At 39.3% G+C, this 22,534-nt stretch overlaps 1 protein-coding gene across 4 annotated transcripts in view; it reads right to left on the bottom strand.

The window, feature by feature from the left end:
- The window catches only part of exoc2 (exocyst complex component 2), a 262,605-nt gene that overhangs the window by 103,061 nt on the left and 137,010 nt on the right, over positions 1–22,534 (bottom strand). For all 4 annotated transcript variants that reach the window (XM_080202796.1, XM_080202788.1, XM_080202812.1 and 1 more), the window contains exon 12: positions 1,833–1,958. In XM_080202796.1, the coding sequence (XP_080058922.1) occupies positions 1,833–1,958 (126 nt within the window). The remainder of the gene's footprint in view (positions 1–1,832; positions 1,959–22,534) is intronic.

Below are 22,534 nucleotides of genomic sequence, written 5' to 3'. Positions count from 1 at the left end.
GGTCTCCTTTTGCACTGTAGGCATTCAAGGATGAAATAACTTACATCTGTTCATCAGGAGCAGATTACAGCTCTCTGATTTTTAAAAGATGAATTTTAATAATGAAAAATGCCTTATCGTTAAAGTACTAGGCATTGGACTGTAAGTTCGAATATCTGAGGCAGTCAGAATTATTAGATTAAAGATCATCACATTTATTGCTCTTACAGCACATCACAGACTGAACAGTAATTAGAAAAGGGCAGTGTGTCTTAGATGTAGGAAAATAGTACTTAACCTAAAAGTACTAACTTTGCATTACTTCCAGAAGGCAGTATACTTCTCTCCAACATCATAACTCTACCCGTGTCCAATGTTTTTGCCTTGTTACAAACATCTCTCAGCTTGCACGTCAAAGAAACCAGGCATGGGCTATTACAGGACTCTTTGAATGCTATCCTTTGCTGGTTGCCGGGAGATACTTACACATGATATGTTGGAGACATTTGTTTCATCTCTCAGGAGGGACCTGCTTCCCCTCTTTGCTTCTGTACTGCAGAAATCAGCCGAGTATGGGTTGGTGGGGTGGTGTTAAAGCAAACCACTCCGTGGCTGCAAGGGCTGGAGATCTAACATCTTACTTTATTACTCAATGGAGTTTAAAAGGATGAGGAAGATCTCATTGAACTTACAGAATACTGAAAGGCCTGGATAGAGTGGATTTCAGGAAGATGGTTTCATTAGGAGAGACTAGGATCAGAAGGCACAGCCTCAGAATAGAAGGACGACCCTTTAAATCAAAATGAGGAGGAATTTCTTAAACTAAAGAGTGGTGAATCTATGGAATTCATTGCCACAGAATGCTGTGGAGGCCAGGTCATTGAATGTATTTAAGACAGAGATAAGTAGGTTCTTGGTTGGTAAAGAGATCAAAGGTTACAGGGGAAAGGCAGGAGAACGGGGGATGGGAAACTTATCAGCCATGATTGAATGGTGTAGAAAACTTGATGGGCTGAATGGCCGCATTCTGCTCCTATATCTTATGGTCTTAATATCATGCCGCCTCTGTTCATTTTAATGTGGGTAAAAGTTTTGGGAAAAAAGTGTCCTTGTGTCAGAAATTTTAAATGAAACAGAATTTTTTCCTGATGTTCAGCAGATATTTTAAAAGTACATCATTATGAAAATCAGGGATAAGAAGCACAGCTACAAGATCTTTATACTTTTTACTCATGATTAAACAGAAGTTACTAAAATGTCCCTATCAGGCTGAAACAAATTTCATTACAATTACTAAAATTTGTATTTTTATCATGTCATAGTATTACAACAAATTATAGTTTAGAGTAAGTTATTGACGTAACTAAATTAATTTTTGGTTCAATTACGCTTCAAATCAACCACAAAGCTTCATAGTTGCTCAAGGAGCTCTCTTTTGCTATGAAAGAAAGAGACAAGCAGAAGTGACAGCGAAACAGAATAATGGGAAATATTTTTTATGTTAAGAAATACAACTTTATTGTTGCAAAAGTGGTCATGACTAGTCACCACTCATGACACATTGCTAACACCCACCCTACAAATCTGTGATGCTGAAAAACCCTGTGAAAAAAATAAATGTCAAGATGTTTTTCTCTGCTTTCAATAAGAAAGTGAAACAAATATAATGTATTGTGCAATGGTTCCTGCTCAAGTCATTGGTCATTTAAACATAGTAGGGCTATTTTTCTGGATCTGGCACCCAATAGATTTGATAAGTTTGTACAAAATTATCCATAGGGAGCTAGTTTTCAGATACTTTAGTATCCCTGAATAAGCATTTATAATATGTACACGTGCTTGGCAGTCCTTACAGTCATCCCGAGAAGATTGAAAACTGCTGGCCCTTTTCACTGAGGCAGTTTGAGTCAAGCGACTAATTGGAGAAGGCCGTACATCACTGTCCAAATCCAGCATTGAGCTGTGGAGAAGCGGTGCACCTATGCAAACAAACAGAATAGTTAGCATGGTACTGTCTCATGAAAATTTTAAGTTTAATTTGAGAGTATAGTAAAGACCTCACAGCTATCATGTAGCAATGCTACACAGCATTCACTTGTGTTAAATACGGCTGTCACAGCAGAGTCCAATTTATTCTGACAACAACTATTCAGAGATGACAGATTATTTTTGAAAATAGCTACAAAAGGAACACAAATGCTGTGATTCGAAGGAACACAGAAATGTGCCAGATTAAGTATAGAAAATAGTTATATTTCTAAAGCAAACCATAAGAAATGCAAAAGTGGTAAGGGGTGGCACGGTGGGTAGCACTGCTGCCTCAGCGCCAGGGGCCCAGGTTCAATTCCGGCCTTGGGTGACTGTGTGGAGTTTGCACATTCTCCTCATGTTTGCGTGGGTTTGCTCTGGGAGTTGCAGTTTCCTCCCATCGTCCAAAGATGTGTGGGTTAGGTTGATTGGCTTTCCTAAATTGCCCCTTCATGTCAGGGAGGTTAGCAGGGTAAATAAGTGGGAATTGTTGGGTGGGATTGTTGTCAGTATAGACTCAATGGGCCAAATGGCCTCTTTCTACACTGTAGGAATGCTATGATAAATATATCTTGTATCTATAAATTCCAGCATGAACATGGTAAGAACTTAACTAATGCGATTTCAAAAACACATGATTAGGTCATCACAGGAGTGCAGTTTCCGTTTTCCTATATGACAACAAAACTTTTAGCCTCTTTCCTAGGACTAAAGAGGTCACTTTTAAATGAATGACAATAAAAAAGGAGAAACGTATAATGATGATGGCTTCCATACTAAAATACATATTCCACATAAAAGATGTGCATCTTCTGTTAAAATATGCTCTTTCCCTTACTGTACAAAAAATATTCAATTTGAAACAGTAATATTAATTATATTTGCTTTAAAATCAAATTACAAATGATTTCTGAAAGTTCGGCTTTACTAACTAATGCAGTGCACCTGGTGTCAATCAAATGGGAAACATTGCTATCCCACTGACCCTGGTCAGAAATTCATTGCAGCATTATTACTGTTTCAATCACAAAGTGATGCAAACAAACTGTGTGAAGGCTTTCCAAAACAATTTGTAATTGTTAATTTGTTAATTTATAGTAAACTTTCAATGCAAGTCTGTATCGGCATGTATTGGCTGGTTAGAAGGACCTAAAATTCCTATCACCCTTGAAAAATGGTGGCCTTCTCACCACTCCACATAAGCCATTAAGCACTCCCAATCTCTCAGTTTTCTCACACGTAGAACAGGGCATGCAACAAACCAAGAGGTAGATATCGGAGGTGGAATGGCCTGAGGCGGATATGGGGCAGGTGGTCCTTCTATAATGGGCATCTTGCTGGCAAATGTCTGCTGCTCCACAGTGCCAGCGTCTGTGTGGGGTTTGTACGTTCTCCCCATGTTTGTGTGGGTTTCCTCCCACAGTCCAAAGGTGTGCTGGTTAGGTTGATTGGACATGATAAATTGCCTGAGTGTCAGGCGGACTAGGAGGGGGAAATACGTGACATTACAGGGATAGGACCTGGATGGGATTATTGTCAGTGCAGACTCGATGGGCCAAATGGCCTCCTTCTGCACCGTGGATTCTATGGACTGTAGTTTCTAAATTTCCATAACTGACGCTCTTCAATATAAGTAGTCAGGCAGCCACCCCGCCTGTCAGTTTCAATGAGGAAGTTCTTCCTGCTGTGCACTCTCATCAGTGACGTTGGCAAGTTGCTCACAGGTTGAGTAATAGGTTCAATGGCAAGTCCAGGATTTGAGACTAAATGAACTCATAATTGGCTTAACAACCTAAACAATTTCTAAATTGTTGATGCGCCAGATCAACAATTTTTCCCTGCTCATCTTCAATGACACCCTGTGGCTTGTGCTAGCAAATAAACCTGTTGGACTTCAACCTGGTGTTGCGAGACTTCTTGTTCAGCACAGTCCAAACACCGGTGTCTCCACATCATGACCCTGTGGAAAGCCAGAGGAGGGCAGCAGCACATTGGGATTTTGTCCCAATGTCGATCTCTGGGATTTTCCAACCCTGTTTGACCCCTGAAGCCACTTCTGACCAACAGGCAGGAAAATTCTGCTCATCGCTTCTGATAATGTACAAACAACAAGTTTAATAACAATTCACCCACCAGCAGGGAGCAGAACTGAGTAAAATATGCAATAGCACAGAAGTATTTTATGGCCATAAGAACATACGATCAGAATAAATAGGAGCAGGAGCAGGCTGTTCAGCCCCTTGAGCCTGCTCTGCTACTTAGTAAGATTACGGCTTGATATTGACCATAACTCTACTTCCCTTTACCCCATTAACCTGGACTCCTGGTAGATCAAAAATCTGCTCAACTCAGTCCTGAATATATTCAATGACCTAGTCTCTACTGCCCTCTGAGGAAGAGAATTTCCAAGATCAATGATCCTCAAACAAGAAATTCCTTTTCATCACCATCCTAAATGAAGCTGTGTCCCCTGGTTCTAAATTTCCCATGAGGGAAAATATTAGGGGGAATTTTCCTATTCCACCCACCATGGGAATCATAGCGGACGAGGAGAAGAGGAACCATGCAAAGGTTCTTTGACCTCAGGCGGGATTTTCCAGTTTCTGGGCAAGCGTGACCCATTCTCTCAGCATCTATCCTGTCAAGCCCCCTCAGAACTTATATATTATTACTCCAACTACAATCGCTATAAAAGGACAGGCCAGGTTGGTAGCTAAGCAATGGGACAACTTGTGTTCTCATAGCTGATGGCACTCACGGTTATTTAAATGCAAATCACAGACAATTTGGTCATGGTAAATCCAATCATCTTTTGCACAAAGTGACCATTTTGGAAATAAAACTGTACTGATCAAATCTGAAATTACTAGCAAACACGCATGATTTCTCAATACAGGCAACCTTAAATAAAACTAATGAAGGAAAATATTATAGTGCTGGAGAAAGAGGATATCCAAGAGGGATTAAGAGCAGTATCTATTTGGTTAGAGAGTTGTGTATTCTATAGATCACCAACTAGTGGGGGGAAATGTACAGAAACAAATTTGAAGAAGATTACAGAGGGGTTCAAAAATTATAGTGCAGTTATAATGGTGAGGGCAGGGAGGGTTGATCATCCTTATACCGGAATAGTAATAGTATAAAGGGCAGAGAGGGGAAGAATTTCTGAAGTGCTTTCAGGAGGATTTTCCACATTCTGACCCAAAGGGAAAGCTGAAACTTTGGTTCTGCTTCTGGGGAATGAGCTGAAAGTAGGAGAACATTTAGCAAACAGTGATCATAGCATTATATGATTTAGCTTAGGTATAGAAGTTTAGGCAAAGATCAATCAATCCACAGTGAAAAAAAAAATTAACTGAAGAACAGCTATTTTCAGCTAGGGAAGAACAGGTCCGGTCAAGATAAACTGAGATAGAACAATGTGTTGTTTACAAAGAAAGAAGTGGTTCAGGTCTAGTCATTCCTGAAAGGAGGAAAGGTAAGAAAAAGCCAAGGATGATGAAAGAGATTAAGGCTAGGATGAAACAGGATAAAGGGTGCTTATGATAGATGTCAGGTTGATGACTCAAGTTGGGTCCAGAATGAATATAGAGGCCGGAGCTCTACCACCTTGCCCACCATGGAATCGGTGCAGGCGCGGGTCCAACTACAAGCAATTGGGACTTTACTGTAAATAGTACAAGGGCAGTAGAAAGGGATGGAGCAAATTAGAAACTAAAAAGGCAACTCATGCATGAAAGTAGAGGACATGGCAAAGGATGAGTACTTTGTATCTGATTTTACAAAGTTGCTGCTGTCAAATACATAATGAGAGAGGAGGCAATTGAGACACTGAATGGAATAAACCATTAATAAAGATGTGGTATTAGAAAAGCTTGATGCACTTCAGACTGATAAGTTGCCAAGACTTACTTAGGTGTATCTGAGAATACAAAAGGAAGTAAGATTGGTATTTGGGAAAGAACTGACAATAATCTTCCATTCCTCCTTAGATGCAAGGGTCATGCTGGAGACCTGGAGAATTGAAAGTGCTACACTGCTGTTCAAAAACAGGTATAAAGATAAGGCCAACTGCTCCAGGGATGCCAGTTTAACCACGTGGTGGGAAAGCTTTCAAAAATGATAATCTGTAACAAAAAACAGTCTGTTGGGCAAATTAAGGAAATACAGCACAGACTGTAAAGGACAAATCATGTTTAACTAACCTGATTTAAGTTATTTGATGAGATAACAAAGAAGATTGAAGAGGGTGTGATGTAAATGCCACAGAGCAGGCTTGTCAACAAGTCTAAACCCGTGGATTAAAGAAACAGTGGATATGAAGTTGGTTGAGTGACAGAGAGTAATAGTGAATGTTTGGTTATCAGACTGGGTTTCCTCAGAGATCAGTTGTAATCAGGAATCAGTACCAAGACTATGACATTTCTTGATTTGTATCAGCTGCCCACACAATTCTCCCGCCTCTCTACCTTGCTTGCTTCCTTTGACATTGCTTTTCACCGACCTCGAGCTTGTGATCATCTGATCTAATTTCTCCTTTGCAGCTTTATGTAACATGCTGTTTTATAATGTTGTGAAGCACCTTGGGATATTTAACATTAAAGGTGCTATATAAAAGTTGTTGATCTAGGCTTGGCTATTCAGAGCACAATTACAAAATTCACTAATGACACTTGAAAGCATGTGAACTGTGAAGAGAATAGAGGATATAGACAGGGTGGTGGAATAGTGGAAACATGGCCAACGGACTTTGATGTTGAAAAATGTGAAGTGATATTTTTCAATAGGAAGAACAACAGGAAGGAGAAGCAATATAAAAGACACAATTCGAAAAGCGATGCAGAAGCAGAGGGACCTGGGGAGATACATCCACAAATCATTGAAGTGGCAGGTTGGGTGAGCAAAGAATTTGGAATCCTGGGCTTAATAAACAGAGGCACACCGTACAAAAGCACAGGCGTTACAGCAAACTTTTATAAAGCACTGATTTGCCGTCACCTGGAGCGCTGTGTCCAATTACAAGTACAACGTTTTAAGAAGAATGTGAAGGTTTTCAAGAGGATGCAGAAAGGATATAGGAGAATGCTTCCAGGGATTAGCGACTTCAGTTACATTGACAGATTGAGAAGTTGAGATTGTACTCCTTAAAGTAAAGATCGGGAGGAGATTTGTGCGAGGTGTTCAAAATCACGAGTGATCTGGACAGAATAAATAGAGACATTGCTCCCACTGTAAAAGAATCATGAACCGAGGGAACTGGTTTAAGGTGAAAAGCAAAAAGAACAAAAGGTGACATGAGAAAACACTTTACTTTCTTCAACACAGAGGGGTAGAACTTGGAATGGGGTGGGAGCTTTCAAAAAAGAATTGGATAATTAACTGAAGAGGAAATTTTGGAGTGCTACAGGGAAAGGGGAGGGGAGTTGAATTAGTTCATGCAAAGAGCTGACATGGACACAAAGGACCAAATTGTCTCCTGTGCTTTCACCATTCTTACATTTTTGATTGAATCTATCTGTTGGTATTAAATTTCCAATTCGCTTCTGGGCATCTGCATCTGGCCTTGGACAATAAACACAGTGTATTTATTTGCATTTTGGGGTATTTCTTTGGGGTGATGGATTGAGGGAAAAAGATGGGATCCAATCAGCTCTTGTTCTCCCCAGTACTTATCACAGTAAAGCAAATAATAGTTACTTCTACAGGGCATAATAAAAATCTGTCCAGGGTTTTCACAGTAACTTCATTGCAGTGTTAATGTAAGCCTGCTTGTGACTAATAAATAAACTTTAACTTTTCTCTTGCTTATCTCAGTAAAGCCAATAATACAACTTACTTCTGCAAAGGTGTGCAGTTTAGTTGAATTGGTCATGCTAAGTTGCCCCTTAGTGTCAGGGGATTACTGAGGTAAATGTGTGGGGTCATGAAGATAGAGCCTAGGTGGGATTGATGTTGGTGCAGGCTCGATGGACTTAAAGGCCTCCTTCTGCACGATAGGGATTCTATGATTCTATGAAGGCAGGATAAAAATGTGTTCTTCAATACATTACCAGACAAATATTATTTAACCCTAATGCAAGAATGAATGCTAGTCATTTATGAAATGTAACTACTTTGCAACCTGAAGCACAAAAAATATTAAGCTGTTGCAGAGCTATGAGTGATTAATAACGAATCAAGGGTGATCAATTTGTATCTATTAGACATATTCTATGTACAACCTCTGTCTGAACAGCTACATTTAGTGAAGAGAACAACATATAAATTTGTCCCAATTTAACCGAGCAGGCACTGTCAGCTCCAAAACATAGCGTATATTTTAGACCTTGATAGCGTCAGTTTAAAAATGTTCTCCTGTTTCATAGGAAACCACAGCAGCAGTTCGCACTAGTTTCAGGAAAGGATAGTTTAATATGGAATAATTTTTAATTGAGTTATATAGTATTACTAACAACTTGAACCAGCAGCATGGAACCACAACAACCAAGTTACCCTGAGGACTAATAAACATCTGGAACAAATTACCAGAACATGACTTCAGCTCAGGATTTACCACAAGGTAGCGCTGGAACACTGTAAATGGAACGAGATGTCAAGAGTAGAATTTATCCCAGCTGCTAAACAGCAATTGAAAAGTGCTGACCTAACATGGCCTGCAGTGCTTTCTGATGCCACTCTCAATTTCCTTATGATCTGTACCAGCAGTAGAAAAAGCAACATGCTTGCTCCGCTACAGCGGTAGCAAGAGATCTGCGTTCTTCTGATCCTCAGGAGAGGTTACAGAGTTCTGAACCACCCGAAACACCTTTGAAAATTCTTTCCTGTGCACAGTGGCTCGCTGCCATGTGCTGTGTCCTGACCACCCACAGTACTACATTGACCAAACAGGCAATTCCTTGAGTCTGCTTCAATGCAAAGATCCAAATGCAAGAGACTGATTTTTTTTTCAAATGCCTAAGTTTTAACCACTCGAATTTGTTTAGGCAATGAAGCAAGGAAGCACCCTACCTTTTGGAATTTCTTTCCTTGGGCTCCGCCAATGTAAATGTATTCAATAAACACAATATGGCTACATTTAGTTCTTTTCCCAGTGCTTATCACACTTCACACCTAGCACTAGTATTACGACAGGAATGCATTACTGTAAAACGTGACAAGGTTCATCTAAACATGTCAATACTTTATTTGTAGTTCAAATAGCAATTTTATAAATTAAGTTTTACGCTCAAAGAAAACAAATGTAGTGGAATGTTAGGCCCTGTTGCTTTGTTTCTTTCCACACTACATCCATAATAAAGCTACATAATAAGACTATCTTTATTCTTAAGTATTGAAATGTGCCTATTTAATCAAGCATGTCAACTTCCAGGAATGTTGTGTGCTTTTTAAAAATTGTGATTCCAACACTTGTTCATTCATCAGGAATTACTCAGCTAAGAAGGAACTCTGACGCTGTCCTCCAATAGTGAACAAAAAAAGGCCTTCAGTGTTTCTGAAAACATTCTAAATGGTACAAAAGGAAGTTATTAGCAATTGGAACACACAATGGCTCAGGTTACTTTCAATGGAGAGTTGTTCTAATTAGGTTACTTTCAATCAGATATTTTGGGGATGTGTTACTTCTTTTACAAAAAATACATTTTGGGTATTTCAATGATTAACTTTGACAAATTCGTCATCATTGTCACAACAGTAACAAACTTTATTTTGGAACAAATTTAGGACTGCGTAACTTTTGGATGGTCAATTTCAAAAGAGTCACAAGGTGATCGGAAATTCTATCAAAGGTGTGGCGAGCCCAAATGTGACATTTGGAACTTCAGGAGCTGCAGTAATCAATTTTACATCTTTTCAGTGTGAGTATTTTTGTAAGGGATAGAGGGCAAGGGATGTGGTTTAGACATAAATGGCTCCCAGCTGCATGAAGCTTCTTTCAGATGTACAGTAAGTACAGCATATGGAAGAAAACCAGCTGCTAGGATAACAAATTAAAAAGACCCTTTTGACAGAGATCCTGTTGCTCTCTTCAATGGGAACAAAGGAAGATCATTCATTGCAAGGTGAACAGAATACTCAGTATGAAATGCAGAAATGGTGCGAGCGCTCTGTGCATCCGCCATTTGTTCTCATAACATGCACAGCTGGTGTTATTCCGACCCCAAAGAAAAATACATTTTGGTTCCAGGGTTGGTATTATAAATGTAATCTTACGCTGCCCAATTCAGAAAGGGTCTGCCAATTTTCTTGTAGCCTCATTTACTTCACTTATTAAAAAACAATAATACTTTCCTTAACCACAAAAATAAGTCTGCGCTAAACTTCCGAGCAAATGCTGTGATTAGCAGCTTACTGTCTTACCATGTATTACCAAGGGATTGAGTCATATAGTGAGTTTTATGTTTTTAAGATCAGCCAGAGATGAGAAATCTTCACCTTCGCACGAATGGTATAAAAATATGCCATTTCTCTTGCAGCTTAAGGGGTCTGAGTGAAATTGGGACAGTTCCCAATGGATCTCAGTTCAAAGCACGTAACTGGTAGAAAAATTTGGCTTTACTGTGATCAGGATTTATTTAGCAGTCCTACAGCAAAACAATTAAGGAAATTGAAATATCACACCAATGAATCTACCAGTGTTCTGGGTTGAGCTACATAATTAGCATAAAATAGAGGATCCCATCAGTACCTCTGACCTTTCTCATAACTGGCTCATGCTTTCAACATGAGGTGCAAACTGGATAAATGATCTAATGCACAATACTATCAAACTCTCACTGATCTACATATATACAATTAAGCTATGGCATTTGTTGGATTCGCACACTGGTTAACAAGTTCTGTACTGTGACTGCCATTCCAGATGGATAATCTGAAAACAGGTAATACTCTCATTTAAAAAGAACTTTCCATTTCTTCTTCCTGTTGAATTTAGATTGCAGCTCAGTAAAAAGCCAGATTAAATAAAGCTGCCATATTGATCAACGTGGTTCATGATTTAAAATGCAGCTATGCATTGTGTCGGTCATCAAATCATGTTTCTGCTTTAATAGAGTTTGACAGTTAGAATAAGTAAAACAATACACCTGCTTTATAGCCTTTGTGCAATTGTTCAAATATTTAAAAACTTGCTAAAATCACATTTAATGCATGATTTAAGAAAACAATAGCAAGCAAGCTATTGCAATTGAGCATAATCATCAATTATTGTTAAAGGGGGAAGTCTGATAAAATTCCACTTAAATTCCTGTTTGTTAGAGGGATTTAGGATAACCTGGGATTAAAAGGGCTAATAGATTAAGATAGACTAATTTAGAGTGAATATAGTATAGAAAAAGTACAAAGTACCTGGAGTTACAAAGGGACAGTTTGCATACAGCCACATATAACCACTGTTAAAGAATTTAAACAAGTATTTTTTTGAAAACATATTATATTCTGTATGAAAAGCATACACCTTGGCTAATGACACTCTAAGGCATGATGGGATACAGCTGAGTCAGAAGAACGATATTGCTTGAAAACAATGAGCTACTGAATGAAGCAAAAGGAGCTCTCTTCTTAGTGTGGGCTTTAGAAAGTACAAGCTTCCCAGACAGTAGAGTGAATACAGCAATAAAATTTTCCCGATAAGGAGTTGCTAAGTAGATAACGGGAAAAGAACTTTTTAATTCTATGGACCTACGTATTGGGGTTGCTTGGAGACAGTGGGCAAGAACGTTTGAATTCTAAAGACCCATGTACTCGCATGCTGCCTGAGAGCAGAATGTTATTGGCCAACGTAAATGATTCATACCAAAATGATTAGCGCACATCCGGCTAAGATGAGCAAAAAAGGCAGACAAATTATTTTTGAAAAGTGTATAATTGTAATACTGATAGCAATGCAATTTAAAATGAGCTGGACTGCTCCAAATTGTTCTCCTACGCACATGGGCTAGGCCTGGGCAAAAATGTACATCTTCAAGCAGGATTACTATCTCCGTGAGCCATTTGTACTTGGTCTCCCAAAAAGCTCATACATTGTTAATAGCTAGAACAAAAAACATTAACACTATTATAAAATATATTGTTTAATTTTCAAGTACTCTGCAAAATACAAGTGTTTTGCATCTGGGTGGAAAATTTCAGCCAGGAAAAGCCACTTTTTAAAATGTTTTACTCTATCCTTAAGGTTACAAAGCCAATGCTCAAAGTTCACCAGGCAAACCCAAATTCCATTCCTTCCTTGCTCCAAATACCAAATTCAAATTTTAATTGAATTCAATACATGGTCCTCAGAAGAGAGAGAAACAAGATCCAAACTGATGAGGTAAAGCATTGTTCCCCATCTGGGCTTGATCTTAGCCAAAGGGCTGACTATAAATGTTGCCTAAATGTCTTCTTTAAATATATTCAATTATGAGCATCCCAGTTTTGCTGACAAGTGACAGCAATGATACCTAGTTTACTAAGTTTGTAGAAGAGGTGCTTTCTTTATTCCCACTGCAGATGAATAGTGGATCGCATGTAATACTATGATCGTCTAAATTTTTTATGTTACCAGTATGTCTCCTACATATAAATCATTTCAGACTCTGTGTTCTCTCCTGATTGTTGAACCCACCAATTACATTACAGCTTTTAAAAACTGGCATTCCATCAGGAATGGTAGGAGACAGATCACCAGCACTACCTCATTAAAGTTCTTGGTCTCAGCCATCTTAACTTGGGAAAGCTTCAAAGACTTTTATATGGAAGACCCTGGGTTGCAATACCTCAAGAAACAACTTAGAAATAACACTCCAACATCCTCTCCTCCCAGCAGGGCCTCTATCCCCTGGGGAAAATTTCCCTGATGCAAATTCCTTCCATTCTTCCTCACACTGAGAAGGGCTTGAGTCCTGTGCTGCATTGTGGTAACTTATATTTTGAAAGCAAGGAAAGCTTTTTGAAGAACTCAGTTAATTTAAGAAGAGGAGGAAAACAGCTTGAGGGTGAATGTGGGGAACACCCTGATCTCTGGCTATGAAAGTTTAGAGATAGGGTTGCAAATCGGATTCAGGATACCTAACGGATAGGCAAGTTGAGTCACAAGGATAAAAGTGGAACACTGAAAGAGATTGACTCACTGAAGACAAGGTGGAGATAGATATTGGCATGAGACTTTAGGAAAGGAATTGGTTGATGGAAGGATGAAATTTAAAGGACAGGAAGAAAGCAAAGGAATAGGGAGAACAAGGAGTGACTGGGGAGGAAATGAAAATTACCCTGAACAGATCACAGTTATCTTGCAACTTCATGCCAAGTGCAGACTGCAAACATTGGTGGCCCCTTTCCCTGCCTCAACACCCACCATCGCCTTGGAAAATTAAACAGAATCAGCAAAGAGAGAAATGCAAAAAGTAGGAGAGAAGAAGTGAAAATCCAAAGAGAGGAAAAAAACATTAAAACAGTGGAGGCAATTAAACAAGACAATACATTCATCAGTAGAACTTTCTGAATGCCAGAGGATTGACAGATATAAAATTAGAACATGGCTGTCATTTTAGTTCAATAAGAGGCTACAAGACAACAACAAATTAATTTTTTTCCTAACTGCCAAAGCAAATATTATAGTTCACTGGAGTGCCATGACATCAATTTATTTCAATGCCAGTTGTGTAAAGAAAGATCAATATCCTTTTAGATCGGCCAAGATTGTCTGCTTTGAATAAAACCCAACAAAAACATATCTGCTTTTGTTGTCATAGCACCTCTCAAAATTTTTACATTAAATCCATTTACATTGTTCCTTTTAATAAAGTCTTGAGAATTTTTTTACATAACTGTAACCTGAGCAATATAACCTGGGAACAATAACATGTGAAATTTGTCTTAAAGCATCTCCTAAGTCAAACAATAAAATATCATCAGTGCAGCAACATTTTGTCAAAGTTCACCTCGCACCCTGGGTAAAAGTGTAGCATTTAAAACGCGACTAACTAACCATACTGTGAACAACTGTGTTTTAAGTCACTGGCTGTCACATTTTTCATATTGTGAAATTAAGGTGAAGAGCCAAGGCTCATGATGCAGGGGGTCAGTCAAGCTTGAAAAGTCAAGCTGAGTTAAATCTGGAAATCGTGACTAGGCATGCATATTAAAAAGCTGATATTTGTACAAGTGAAAGACACTCAGCCGGTTTTGAGTTGCTGGGAAAGAATAGGCTAGAATAGTTAGACCATATGATTTTAATGCAGCAAGGCTATTAGGGGAAAGACTATTAGGACAAAGAAGTTGACAGATAGAATAGCTGTGTCATAACAGCAACTGAGGGAAACCGAGGTGGATGTTGAACATAGCTGTATAGATGCAATGAAACATCAATGCAGCCAACAGCTCTTTTTGTCAAAAATTCACAAGAAAGGTTGCGATGGAGAAGAGATTCAAGGCTAGAGGCAAGAGAAGATCACCCGTTAGGTGTCACGTGTTTCTTGTACCTTCAGCAAGATGTTAAAACATGTGATGAGTGTTGTTGGATATGAGCAGTACTTTATGGAGAATTAAACTTTGGTGATAAAGGTAAACTGTTCAACACAAAACAAAAAATATTAATTCTCCCTGACTATTGCTCATGCATATTAATCACTTTTTCAGTGACTTGACAGTATTAACTCCATGCCATGAAACTCATCATAGCTGGAATTTTACCATCTTGCCCACCACAGGATTCAGAGTGGGCGAGGAGCAGACAGTGGAAAGATCTGTTGACCTTGGGTGGGATTTTACGGTTTCAAGATGCGCGAGACCATAAAATCCCACTCCATGGATTCATTCCTCCCTCAAAGCATAGGCTGCATTGGCTCCACAATTAGTTTATTGATATAGTTAGCCTTACTGTTTCCTCATTTGACAGGGCTACCTCTAAGATTTTATTTCCTATTTTAATTTTCATATCTACGCACACCTATAATTTAGTGACTAGCATTGACAGTAGCTCAGAGCTTACCTAATCAGTAACTTAACATCATAAGCCAGATAAATCCCTGATTCAATCCCACATACATTTAATCTGATATTATACATATTAAATCTGGTTTAAGTAAAATGTAAAATGAACCTAGTTAAACACAAAATATTCTCATATTGAATCTGGTGTAAAAGGTAATCCTAGTTCTTGACATGAGATCAAGATCAGCAAATACATAATATGTGGACAGCAACTGTTTTTCCAACAGTCTCAAAGTAGAACCTAAGGGGTAGATAGTCACATGATAAACATACAACGCATGCAGAGATTTCAATTTTATGAATACTTTCAATTATGTCCCAAACTAAATTACTAACAAAGTTTAATTTTCAATTTTATTTTGAAAAGATCAATTAATCCAAGAATGTTGCTTTAAATTAATGAGTTGTGACTAGCAGAGGTAGATATGTTAAGAACATGAGAACATAAGAAATAGGAGCAGGAGTAGGCCATCTAGCCCTTCGAGCCTGCCCCGCCATTCAATAAGATCATGGCTGATCTGTCGTGTCTCAGTTCCACCTTCCCGCCCTCTCCCCATAACCCTTAATCCCCTTGCCTATCAAAAACTTATCAACCCGCGTCTTAAATATATTTAACAAGGCAGCCTCCACCGCTTCAACGGGCAGAGAATTCCAGAGATTCACTACCCTTTGAGTGAAGAAGTTCCTCCTCAACTCCATTATAAACCGCCCCCCCTTTATCTTGAGGCTGTGCCCTCTAGTCCTACTGTCCTTTCTGAGCGTGAAGAGCCTCTCCAGCTCTATCCTATCCATCCCATTCATCATCTTATATGTCTCAATGAGATCTCCCCTCATTCTTCTAAACTCTAACGAGTACAAGCCTAGTTTATTCAGCCTCTCCTCATAGTTCAACCCCCCTCAACTCTGGTATCAGCCTAGTAAACATCCTCTGCACTCCCTCCAAGGCCCAAATATCCTTGCGTAAGTGTGGCGACCAAAACTGCACACAGTACTCCAGCTGCGGCCTCACCAGTGCCCTGTACAGTTGCAGCAAGACCTCCCTACTTTTATATTCAATCCCCCTCACTATGAAGGCCAGCATCCCATTCGCCTTCCTGACCACCTGCTGCACCTGCAGGCTGGGTTTTTGCGACTCATGCACAAGGACCCCGAGGTCCCTCTGCACCGTTGCATGCTGCAGTTTTTTGCCATGTAAGTAATAGTCCTTCCTACCATTATTCCTACCAAAGTGGACAACTTCACACTTGCCAACATTAAATTCCATTTGCCAATTCCTGGCCCATTCGCCCAGCCTATCTAGATCCTTCTGCAGACTTTCGACACCCTCCACACAATTTGCCGTTCCACCAATCTTGGTGTCATCAGCAAATTTCGACACCATACACTCGGTTCCCTCCTCCAGATCATCTATATAAATGGTAAATAGCTGAGGCCCCAGCACCGACCCCTGGGGCACTCCACTAGTCACCAACCACCAATCCGAATAGCACCCATTGACCCCCACTCTCTGCCCCCTACTAGCCCTATCCACGCTAACACCCTACCCCCAACTCCATGCCCCCTGACCTTCTGTAATAACCTCTTGTGCGGCACCTTATCAAACGCCTTCTGAAAATCAAGAAACATCACATCCACCGCCCTAGACACATCCTCATAGAACTCCAATAAATTCGTCAGACACGACTTCCCCGTAACGAAACCATGCTGCGTCTGCTCTTTCAAACAATTCTCCTCAAGATGCCTCACTATTTTCTCCCTGATCACGGATTCTAACATTTTACCTAAAACAGACGTTAAACTAACCGGCCTATAATTCCCTGCCTTTTGCCTGCCACCCTTCTTAAACGACGGCGTAACATTAGCCGTTTTCCAATCTTCCGGCACTTCCCTGGAATCCAGCGATGTTTGGAAAATAATCACCAAGGCATCCACTATCAATGTTGTGACATTGCACAAGCTCTATTATGACATAAAATGGGATAATAATGTGGGATTATGAGGTAAAAAATATTTTGGCATTTTGAAATTCTAGGATGATAAGTAATTAAATACAAAACTGTGAGTGAACTCGGACACTTGCATTAGTAAGTGCTGGCCTTGATTCCACTTATTCAAAGCACAGCTTATCAACGTTAATCAAAATGAATTACCAGTAATAATATGTCAGTGGCGAAAAAGGATAGCTATTTTCCTTCCCTCGTTTCAAAAATGTCTGATTAAGCGAGGGCTCCCAGCTTTAAGTAAAACAAATCATTTTTGTCAAGGTTGTCTACAAATAGAAAAAACTAGACAAAAGGTCCACAGGCAATTGAAGAAACTCAACTTTATTATTTTATGCTGCTGCCAAATGCTGAATATATGAAAAATTATTTCTTGGAAAGGTTTTTTTAAATGATGACTACAAAAACGTATTGTTGTATCTGCTAACAAATTTAGTTGTCAAATTGAAAAGAAATGTAGCTTTCATGGATATCTTTAGGGTACTATATTAAAATTTACTTTTACCAGAATGGTAACACAACAATGCTGGAATATTTTAAAAAATAACTTTTAATAAGTATCCTTTCCTAAAAATGTTAACATCTTGTTTGGATACAATTCTACATGTGTTAGCCATCTACCAACATCTTGCCTATAGGGTAAGTCTCAGCAAGTTTCTAAGCAGGGAGATTCACTTCTACACTTGATTTGATACTTAGAGTCATGGAGGTTTACAGCATGGAAACAGGCCCTTCGGTCCAACTTGTCCATGCTGCCTTTTTTTAAACCCCTAAGCTAATCTCAAGTGTCCGCATTTGGCCCATATCTTTCTATGCACATTTTACCCATGTAACTAACTAAATGCTTTTTAAAAGACAAAATTGTATCTGCCACTACTAGCTTGTTCCAGACACTCACCACCCTCTGTGTAAGAAATTGCCCCTCTGGCACTTTTGTATCTCTCCCCTCTCACCTTAAACCTATGCCCTCTAGTTTTAGACTCCTCTACCTTTGGGAAAAGATATTGACTACCTGGCTGATCTGTGCCCCTCATTATTTTGTAGGCCTCTATAAGATCACTCCTCAGCCTTCTACGCTCCACAGAAAAAAGTCTCAATCTGTCCAGCCTCTCCTTATAACTTAAACCATCAAGTTCCAATAGCCTAGAAAATCTTTTCTGCACTCTTTCTAGTTTAATAATATCCTTTCTATAATAGGGTAACCAGAATTGCACACAGTATTTCCAAGTATGGCCTTACCAGTGTCTTGTACAACTTCAACAAGACGTCCCAACTCCTGTATTCAATGTTCTGACTGCTGAAACTAAGCATGCCGAATGCCTTCATCACCACTCTGTCCACCTGTGACTCCACTTTCAATGAGCTATGAACATATACCCCTAGATCTCTTTGTTCTGAACTCTCCCAACACCCTACCATTAACTGAGTAAGATCTGCCCTAGTTCAATCTACCAAAATGCATCACCTCACATCTGTCTAAATTAAACTCCATCTGCCATTCGTCAGCCCACTGGCCCAACCGATCAAGATCCCACTGCAATTGGAGATAACTTTCTTCACTTACTCCACGGCCTGAACTTTTCACTCTTTGGATACATGCAACCGGCAAGCACAGAAGCGGGTGGGAAACATGCTTTCGGCTGCAATCGGCCTCAGAGCACAATTTCACATGTGCTAGTCAATTAATGACCAGCTAGGTGAAACACATGCTGAGTAAGGCTCAGCACTACTAGGATTGCAGAGCTCTGACAAAGAGTCACCTAGACTCAAAACATTGGCTCTACTCTCTCTTCACAGATGCTGTCAGACTTGCTGAGATTTTCCAGCATTTTAGTGTTTTTATTTCAGATTCCAGGATCTGCAATATTTTGCATTTATCTTACAACAAGACTTTAACTCACTCAACAGAGTTAAAATCAGTACCTATGTCTCAGCACAATGTAGTTACAATTTCTTTCTCTCTCTTATTTTTCCTGGCAGCGTTGAACCAGAGTTAAATGAATGACATGCAAAACCAAGATGATTGTTGATTTCTGTTCACTGAATGAGAACTACCTGCTGACAGGTTTTTCCCAGCTGGGAGTTCCAAAATAGTGGTGTGCTGATCCTGAACTGTTAATTTAGAATTTGTCTTCAATGGCTAGGGAATTAATTCATTTCTAAAAATGAGTTTCTCAGGGGATCACTTCACACTGAAAAAGTAGTTTGCTTGCCAGGATTGCTCTCCTTGAAACTGGTCCTTTCATATGAAACTAGTGATATGCTTCAATAATTCAGTTAAAAATAGACACAGCTTCACAGTAACAATCTCAATTATTCTACTAAAATTAGAGTTAATATATGATAGTTTATTTATCAAGTTGAGAATAAATAACGATACCTACCTGTAAAGAACACCCACGGACAAGATTAATTGACCTTCAACTGCTTGGACTACCAAAAGGGGTCTTTATATGACCAAGTACAAAATGTTACTTGCTTATTTTTCCTTTGTCTCCTTTTTCTCCATCCTAATCCAATCTTTCTCTTCCTCTTCCTGTACCTGGTTTGACTCAAATTCACCCTATTTTGCTCCTATTGATCCTCTTAAATCTAATTGCTTAAGGAGATGGACTGTGATCCCACCATTCATCAAGGCCCCAGATTCATTATTGCGCTCACTCCATCATTTTCAGCTCCCACATCCACCATTTACATGGCAAGCATCTTGCATGCAGGGAAGGCATTGTCTAAATGCAAATTTCTTTTTTGTATCTTAAATTGGATATCCAAGACGAATACTGGGTTAGGGAAAATAATAATTTCAAAAATAGTGGAAGCGTCGATCCTCATTCAGGCCACAAAATATTACTATTATTAAAGCTACAAGGCCCTGGATGAGTTGCACATTCAATCCTCAGGCATCTTATTTTGGCTTATTCAATACTAAGGACAGGTGCCAGATTTCGCTAGGAAAGAATGTGAAAAATGCCCTCCAGGCTAAAACAGACTTTATTTTTCAGTCCCAATAAAGTGTCTATCTGGCAAACAGATATACTCTAATATGAGTCAATACAAACATAGCTTTTAATGATTTAGTCACAGCATGTTAAATGGCTTTATAATAAGGCTCTAATCATCAATGCTGTCAACATGGCTTGATTTGGAGCCAAACTCACTCATCTCAATGGTGCAACCTGGTTCACACAAAACAGATTCTAGTTAAACTTGGAACCTAATTCTGACTCCTTAAAAAGAATGGCATAAAAAAACTGCAATAATTAAACATTTACTGCACCACTAATACAAAGATGTATTCAATTCATAATATTTGAACACGCAATCTAGTCATGTGGAAATTTCCATCACTTAACACCACGACCTCACTTATATTCAAATTACAATCCATTGTCTCGTTATGTTATCGAGCCCTTGACTTGCTAAAAAAAACTTAACTGTTATAAATGAGGTAAACAACTCCAAAACAGTTACAGCAGGTGTTAAAAATAGATCAGATTGTCTCAAATAATCAGTTGTAAACAAAACCAAAACCGTGCCAGCTGCGCTTTTTTATTAGATAGAAAAGGATTCATCATTCACTTCAGTTCTGTACTTCAGAGTAGGAATGAGATAGATAATCTGGTGAACTCGTGCAGCAACACTAATTTCTCCCTCAATGTCAACAAAACAAAGGAGATTGTCATCAACTTCAGGAAGTGGAAAGGAGGACATGCCCCTGTCTACATCAAAAGGGATGAAGTAGAAAGGATCGAGATCATTAGGTTTTTAGGTGTCCAGATCACCAACAACCTGTCCAGTCCCCCCTATAGTTAGGAAAGCTTTAACAATGCCTCTACTTTCTCAGAAGACTAAGGAAATTTGGCATGTCAGCTACGACTCTCGCCAACTTTTACAGATGCATCATTGAAAGGATTCTTTCTGGTTCTATCACAGCTTGGTATGGCTCCTGCTCTGCAAGACCGCAAGGAAGTACAAAAGGTTGTGAATGAAGCCCAATCCATCATGCAAAGCAGCCTCCCAACCATTGATTCTGTCTACACTTCCCGCTGCCTCGGCAAAGCAGCAGGCATAATTAAGGACCCCACGCACCCCGGACATTCTCTCATCCACTTTCTTCCTTCGGGAAAAAGATACAAAAGTTTGAGATCACATTCCAACTGACTCAAGAACAGCTTCTTCTCTGCTGCTGTCAGATTTTTGAATGGACTTACCTCGCACTAAGCTGATCTTTCTCTATACCCTAACTATGACTGTAACTCTATATTCTGCACTCTCTCATTTCTTTCTCTATGAATGATATGTTTTGTCTGTATAGCATGCAAGAAATAATACTTTTCACTGTATGTTAATACATGTGACAATAATAAATCAAATCAAAAAGTTTTTAAAGATTTTGCTGGACTTTTAGTTGGACTTGCAATTTCATGTTTAGGTTTTTAAAAATTTTGCCCAAAAAACTTTTGGAAGTGCAAACTGGTAATTAGAGAGGAAAAGGACATCAAGACACTCAATGAATGCTGGGCCCAAAAAGCTTATCCAAGAAGATTAAGTGATTGAGATGAAACAGATAAAGGGCTGAGATGGACAGCAAGTTAATTCAATGTCAAATCAGGTAGAGTAAGAAGACTCACAACACCCAGATTAAAGTCCAACAAGTTTATTTGGAATCATGAGCTTTTGGCGCATCAGATGAGTGGAGAGGTGGGTTCACAAACATACCATATATAGGTAAAAGTAATGACAGGAATTTGTGAACCCACCTTTCCACTCACCTGATGGAGGAGCAGCGCTCCAAAAGCTTGTGATTCCAAATAAACCTGTTGGACTTTTAACCTGGTGTGTGAGACTTCTTATTGTGCCCATCCCTGTCCAACACTGACATCTCCTCATCAAATCAGGAAGAGAAAGGAAAATAAAAAGAGGGAAATAAAAATCAGGGAGAAAAAGATAAATAGGCACAAAAGCAATTGAAAAAAATTCATTTTAAATCTTCTAAATCTATTCACAACTTGAAGAAAACAGCATCAACATTCATAACGTTTACTTTCCAGGCAAGACAGGATGATTGTGATAGTTGTCAGTGATTCCCAATGTTAAAATGGTATTAATGCTGATAGTTATTAGATTTTGACAACAAGAGGTTGGGAATTCTACAGCGAACAACTCGCCTCCTGACTCCCCAGAGTCTGTTCACCATCTACAAGGGAGACAGGAGTGTGGTGGCATTTTCTCTACATGCCTGGATAAGTGCAGTTCCAACAACATTCATTAACGTTGACACCATCAAGGACAAAGCAGTTGGCTTGGTTGGCAATAAATACTGGCATGGTCAACATCATAGTAAGAAGATTCACAACACCAGGTTAAAGTCCAATATGTTTATTTGGTAGCAAAAGCCACTAGCTTTAGGAGCACTGTCCCTTCCTCGGGTGACTGGGAGTTCTATTCACAAACAGGGCATATAACTGATAGCCAAGTTCCGCACACATGAGGGCGGCCTCAACTGGGATCTTGGGTTCATGTCACACTATCTGTAACCCCCCCCACGACTTACCCGG

This window comes from Carcharhinus amblyrhynchos, chromosome 2 (assembly GCF_965287045.1).
Source record: "Carcharhinus amblyrhynchos chromosome 2, sCarAmb.v2.hapA, whole genome shotgun sequence".
NCBI lineage: Eukaryota > Metazoa > Chordata > Chondrichthyes > Carcharhiniformes > Carcharhinidae > Carcharhinus > Carcharhinus amblyrhynchos.
Note: the sequence above shows the minus strand (reverse complement) of the source record. Positions and strands in the feature narration are given on the sequence as shown.